Source organism: Alligator mississippiensis, chromosome 11, assembly GCF_030867095.1.
Source record: "Alligator mississippiensis isolate rAllMis1 chromosome 11, rAllMis1, whole genome shotgun sequence".
Classification (NCBI taxonomy): domain Eukaryota; kingdom Metazoa; phylum Chordata; order Crocodylia; family Alligatoridae; genus Alligator; species Alligator mississippiensis.
The window spans coordinates 66573112-66579872 of record NC_081834.1 but is presented as its reverse complement, the minus strand read 5'-3'; the positions used below and the strand labels follow the sequence as shown (position 1 = coordinate 66579872).

The window sequence follows — 6761 nt, the reverse complement described above, 5'->3', positions numbered from 1 at the left end:
CACCCGGGATAACTTGCTGTGTACCGAAGTGTGTGTAGCACAGGCGTTCCCCAGGGACAACTAGCAGTGGCATAAGGTGCATTTGCATTAATTGTCCCTGGGGAAACAAACTTCTACACGCATCTGGATGCAGCCATTGGGACCAAATCTCCCAAATGCATGCATGTTTAGATGCTTGCCCAGGGTAGGTTTACTCCGGAGTAAATTACTGGAATAAACCCATCCATCATCATTTTGCATGTGTAGACACACCCATTGGGTAGGAATGATCGTATACCAAGCAGGGAGTTTGGCAAGATGACCTCCAGAGGTCTCTTCCAGCCCTACTTTTATGTGATTCTATCCTCTAATTACAAATCTCTAAACATGAACATCTATCTATCCATCCCTCTATAAATGGAGCAGTGCTTCCAGTCATGATGCACAGTGTTTCAACACCTCTCTTGCACTTTATGCAAAATCTGTTTTACATTATTTTGATTCCTACAGGCAATGCTTGGAGCATGACATGGAAGAGGAGGAGAATCAAACTATGGTGGCTGAATTCATCTTCACTGGCTTCTCCAATCACCCAGCCACAAGGATGATGTTAACTGGGTTCTTCCTTGTGGCCTACCCGGTAACCCTAGTTGGAAATGGACTCATCATTCTCCTAACTGTGTATGATACACACCTTCACACCCCCATGTACTTCTTCCTCAGCAATTTGTCCTTCCTGGATATCTGCTATTCTACAACTACCATCCCGCAGGCATTAGTAAATTTTTCAGTTGACAGACCCACCACTTCCTATGCACGGTGTTCCTGCCAGTTATTGACTTCACTTTACTTAGGATGCACTGAGTGTCTCCTGCTAGCAGTCATGGCATACAACTGCTATGTTGCTATTGCCAACCCACTGCATTATACACTTATTATGAGCAAGACAGAGCGCACCAACTTGGCATTGGGTTCATGGACAGTTGCCTTCCTGCTGACCATAGTCCTTGTTATCCTCATGCCCTCTTCTGTCTGTGGGAAGAATGAGATTGACCATTTTGCATGTGAACTCTCAGCTCTAATGAAGCTGGTTTGCTCTGACACTTCCAAGAGTAAAATTGTCATGTTTATCACTGGATCACTCTCTCTCCTTACCCCTTTCTCCTTCATCCTTTTCTCTTACATGCACATCATCCTAACCATCTTGCAGATCCGCTCAGTGGCTGGCCGGTCCAAGGCCTTTTCCACCTGTGGCTCCCACCTGACTGTGGTAACTGTCTTCTATAGCACAGTAATATTCAAATACCTCAAACCCCAAGGTAAGTCATTCCACAGGCAGGATAAAATTATTTCTGTTTTCTACTTAGTAGTGACACCAATGTCAAATCCTCTAATCTACACACTGAGAAATCAGGAAGTCATAGGGGCCCTGAGGAAAATGACTGGCAGGAAGGGAGATTTATAGAATTAATTATATATTTTTTGCATTCCTTCACATCCATTGATGATGTGCCCCCTCTGAGGAATGTGTAGGACTTTCCCAACAACAGGAACAGAACTTTTGTCCAATGCAACATGGTGTTTTTTGTTTTTTTTCTATATGAATTTATTTTAGTTTAATATGAACATGACTTGTAGATATTTTTAATAAACGTTGAAGTTATTCTGCATGGGCATGAGACTTGTGTGCTGAAAGACAGCACCACCTTTGGACTGGATGACACTGTGGGAGCCTCCAGGGATTTTTTTAAATTTGTAAAGTGGGTGAAAATACTCTCTCCCTGCCCCTTCCTGATCAAAGAAATGCCTCTTCTCCACCCCTTCTCTGCCCATCCTTTTCCTCCTCCATCTACTTTTCCCTGTTGTCCTGAGGACAGAGAAGGACCAGAGCTTGCCTGTTGTGGGATGGGGACAAGGGCAGCAGGGATGGACAAGGGTTCCCCTTCCCTACACTGTGACTGGGCACAATGGAGGGAATAATCTAGGATCTCTCCAGTGGCTCCATTGCCACTGTCCTGTCCCCAGCTTAGCTCAACCTCTGCTCAGCCTGGCTAGATCTAGAACTTCACAAAATCATAGAATCAAAGGACTGGAAGGGACCTAAAAGATCATCAAGTCCGGTCCCCTGCCACGGGCAGGAAGTTATTTGGCTTGAATGAACCCAACAAGGTGCCTATCCAGCCTCATCTTAAACACCTCCAAGGATGGTGACTGCACCATCTCTGCCGGGAGTGTGTTCCAGATTCTGGTAACCCTTACAGAAAAAAAGTTTTTTCTTATGTCCAGCCTAAATTTTCCCTCTATTAGTTTGTGCCCATTAGTCCTTGTCCTCCCTTGAGGTGCCTTCCTGAAGAGTTGCTCACCTAGATCTTGGTGCTTGGCCTGATGTACTTGTAGGCAGAGTGCAACAGGGACAGGTGGGGATGGGGAGGGGAGGAGGAGGGAAGGGGGCCATTTCTGAGCAGGAAGGAGAAGGAAAGGGGTATTTTCACCTGTTCTAGGGTTTTAAAAACTCCCTGTAGTGTTCCACAGTGTGGTCTCCTCACACTGGTAGGGAAGAAAATCCTGGGAGCAGGGGATGCAACCACCCCTGCAGTGGGGTAGCTGCTGCTGCACCTCCTTTGAGAAATTCTGGATCTGCCCCTTGCTATAGGACAAAAGAAGCAAACGCTTTAATTTATTTTTGTCTACTTTACTTTGATTTTCTATAGTATGCATTATTTATAAAAACAATGCACATTCCAAGGAAGTTGTATTTGTTTTTGCTTAGATCATAAACTGAACAACATAGCCCAAGACTCCCTGAATACTAATAAAACTTCCAGTTTCTTTTTCACTAAAGAAAAATGTGTATTGTCTTATATGTAATGATGTCCCTCACCATCTGTACCCCTCTTTTCAAAATCCAAGGTTTGCCCATGCCATCCATGCAACTCTTATTCAATCAATGTGTACCCTACCTTGTGAGCATGTGGCATTCCCTGGTAGAAGAAAAATGGGGACTCGGTTTGTTATAAACTGGGGGTTCATGGGGTGTCTTGCATTATTTCTTTAGTTTATTTTACTAATTTTGCCTCTGAAGTGTCAGTGTAAGAGTAACATCAAGCTGTATGTAACGTCATTGTCTTTATGCTTCTATACATTGTGGTATTAGTACAAATGTAATTCTTACACATCCTTAAATTATAGTCAAGGCTGTTTTAGTGAGACAGTGATTTACGTAAGGGGTCTCACTTATTCAGACTTCAGAAAGCAGTAAAGGCTTAGAATTTGACAGGGACCAGGTGTAGGAACCTGGGGACTGAAAGAGCCATCTATATGAGCTGTGGGCTCATAAATAAATAATAAATAATAATAATAATATATTATTATTTATAATAAATGATCATAATAAATCCCTTCAGGGATACAAGTCACTTGAGGATCAAGAAGGACCTGAGAAACCCATGACACCAGTATTTCCCATGCATTCATCTGAAGTCACACTGCACATCCCTGCAGGATGAACTAGCAGGATGACCTAGCGCTCCTGCTTGCACTAAACACCTATGACTTAGTGGGGCTAACAGAGACCTGGTGGGATTCGTCCCACGACTAGGCAGTACATAGTGAGGGCTACAGATTGTACAGAAAGGACAGGGTGGGGAAAAAAGGGGGAGGGGTTGCACTCTATGTCAATGAGCAATATACATCAACCCTCATCAAGACAGAATCCAAGGATGAGGAAGCAGAAGGATTGTGGTTTAGGCTACATGGGGGGCAAGGAGAAAGGGATTTGGTGGTAGGGGTCTGCTACAGTCCCCCACATCAAGGGGAAGAAATAGATTCGGGGCTCCTGAGGCAACTCTCAGAGACTGTAAAAGCTAGAGAGGCGGTAGTCATGGGGGACCTAAATGACCCAGACATCTGCTGGGAGTCACAGACAGCAAAGTCCCACCACTCACGCAGGTTTCTAACCTGTGTACAGGACCTCCACCTGACACAGGAGGTACACGGTCCCACTAGGGGGAATGCCATACTGGATCTGGTATTGGCAACGGGGGATGACATGGTAGGGGACCTCCAGATCGGTAGCCATCTGGGGGACAGTGATCACCTAATAATAGAATTCACCATAAGACGTCGAGTGGGTAAGGTAACTAGTAGGGTGAAAGTGCGAGACTTTAGGAAAGCTGATCTCAATGAACTCAGGCGATTAGTCAAGGACGCACTGCAGAGTAGGAGTTTTGAAGTGATGGGAGCCCAAGAAGGGTGGCTGTGCCTTAAGGAAACTATCCTTCGGGCACAAAGCAAGACAATCCCCGAGCGAGGTAAAAGAGGGAAAGGGGCCAGGAGGCTTCCCTGGCTGACCAGAGAAATCCAGGGCAGCCTAAGGGCCAAAAGGGGAGCACATAAAAAGTAGAAACAGGGAGAGATCACCAAAGATGAATATACTTCCTCTGCTATGCTTGTAGGGAGGCAGTTAGATGGGCCAAAGCTACCATGGAGCTGAGGATGGCAACCCAAGTAAAAGACAACAAGAAATTGTTTTTTAGATATATAGGGAGTAAAAGGAAGGACCAGGGAGGAATAGGACCCCTGCTAAATGGGCAGAAACAATTGGTGATGGACAGGGGGGACAAGGCTGAACTCCTCAATGAGTTCTTTGCCTCCGTGTAACAAAGCTAGGGGCAAGACAAGTCTCTCACTGGGGTTGTAGAGAGGCAGCAGCAAGGCGCCAGACTGCCATGCGTAGACCCTGAGATGGTGCAGAGTCACTTGGAAGAACTGGATGCCTTTAAGTCGGCAGGCCCGGATGAGCTCCATCCGAGGGTGCTGAAGGCACTGGCCGACATGATTGCACAGCCACTGGTGGGAATATTTGAACGCTCGTGGCGCACGGGCCAAGTCCCAGAGGACTGGAAAAGGGCCAATGTGGTCCGCATTTTCAAGAAGGGGAGGAACGAGGACCGGGGCAACTATAGGCCAGTCAGTCTCACCTCCATCCTTGGCAAAGTCTTTAAAAAATTATCAAGGCTCACATTTGTGAGAGCCCAGCAGGACAAATTATGCTGAGGGGAAACCAGCACGGGTTTGTGGCGGGCAGATCGTGCCTGACCAATCTAGTCTCTTTTTATGACCAGATTACGAAACACCTGGACACAGGAGGAGGGGTGGATGTCGTATACTTGGACTTCAGGAAGGCCTTCGATACGGAATCCCACCCCATACTGGTGAACAAGTTAAGAGGCTGTGACTTGGATGACTACACAGTCCGGTGGGTGGCGAATTGTCTGGAGGGTCGCACCCAGAGAGTCGTGGTAGATGGGTCGGTTACAACCTGGAAGGGTGTGGGCAGTGGGGTCCCACAGTGCTCAGTCCTTGGACCGATACTCTTTAATGTCTTCATCAGTGACTTGGACGAGGGAGTGAAATGTACTCTGTCCAAGTTTGCAGATGACACAAAGCTATGCGGAGATGTGGACATGCCGGAGGGCAGGGAACAGCTGCAAGCAGACCTGGACAGGTTAGACAAGTGGGCAGAAAACAACAGGATGCAGTTCAACAAGGAGAAATGCAAGGTGCTGCACCTAGGGAGGAAAAATGTCCAGCACACCTACAGCCTAGGAAATGATCTGCTGGGTGGCACGGAAGTGGAAAGGGATCTTGGAGTCCTAGTGGACTCCAAGATGAACATGAGCCGGCAGTGTGACGAAGGCATCAGAAAAGCCAATGGCACTTTATCGTGCATCAGCAGATGCATGACGAATAGGTCCAAGGAGGTGATACTTCCCCTCTATCGGGCGCTGGTCAGACCGCAGTTGGAGTACTGCGTGCAATTCTGGGCGCCACACTTCAAGAAGGATGCGGATAACCTGAAGAGGGTCCAGAGAAGGGCCACTCGTATGGTTAAGGGCTTGCAGACCAAGCCCTACGAGGAGAGACTAGAGAAACTGGACCTTTTCAGCCTCCTCAAGAGAAGGTTGAGAGGCAACCTTGTGGCTGCCTATAAGTTCATCACGGGGGCACAGAAGGGAATTGGTGAGGATTTATTCACCAAGGTGCCCCCGGGGGTTACAAGAAATAATGGCCACAAGCTAGCAGAGAGCAGATTTAGATTGGACATTAGGAAGAACTTCTTCACAGTTCGAGTGGCCAAGGTCTGGAACGGGCTCCCAAGGGGGTCTTCAAGAGGAGGTTAGATGAGTATCTAGCTGGGGTTATCTAGACCCAGCACTCTTTCCTGCCTATGCAGGGGGTCGGACTTGATGATCTATTGAGGTCCCTTCCGACCCTAACATCTGTGAATCCCAACAGAACCTCAAGAGGTAATTTGTGTATCACCCCCTAGGCCACCCTGTGCAACACCTCCAAGAGTTACTCTGGACAACATGTGTTACATCTTTCTTCATTGTGTGTCACCCCTAGGTCTCTGTGTTCATCGTGCTCGAGGATTTGGTTTGTGTCATTCCCTAAGCCATACTCTACATCACCTCTATGACTTAAAAGTGCATCAGTGCCACAACTTGAGTTTATGAAACCCTCAGGCCATGACTATCTCCCCTGGTGGTCCTACTTCAGTTCACTCATAAGACACTGAGGATGTCACCCTAATATGGGGGCAAATCCAGACCCAGGTTCAAGGCAGTAGCCTGACTTTACCACCACCCCCCCCCCTTTAATGACATTACCTCCCCCCCAGCACCAAGAAGTAACCAACAATTCCTTCTCTTCATGCCCTCTCTCCCCAAACCCTGTTCATTCATCCTTCCTCCTATCTTCTATTAGCAACCCACACTTGC

The 6761-nt window shown here is 47.2% G+C and overlaps 1 protein-coding gene across 1 annotated transcript; it reads left to right on the top strand.

Annotated features, from left to right (window-relative positions):
• Window positions 1-493: 493 nt before the first annotated feature.
• LOC132243780 (olfactory receptor 13H1-like) lies at window positions 494-1444 on the top strand. Its single transcript, XM_059714170.1, has one exon. It carries the CDS (start codon window positions 509-511, stop codon window positions 1442-1444), a length of 936 nt encoding a protein of 311 aa, XP_059570153.1. The 5' UTR covers window positions 494-508.
• The last annotated feature ends 5317 nt before the right edge of the window (window positions 1445-6761 follow it).

What these genes read in the sequence shown, in the direction of transcription:
- LOC132243780 (XM_059714170.1), top strand. Translation starts at nt 509, where the DNA reads ATGGAAGAGGAGGAGAATCAAACTATGGTGGCTGAATTCATCTTCACT.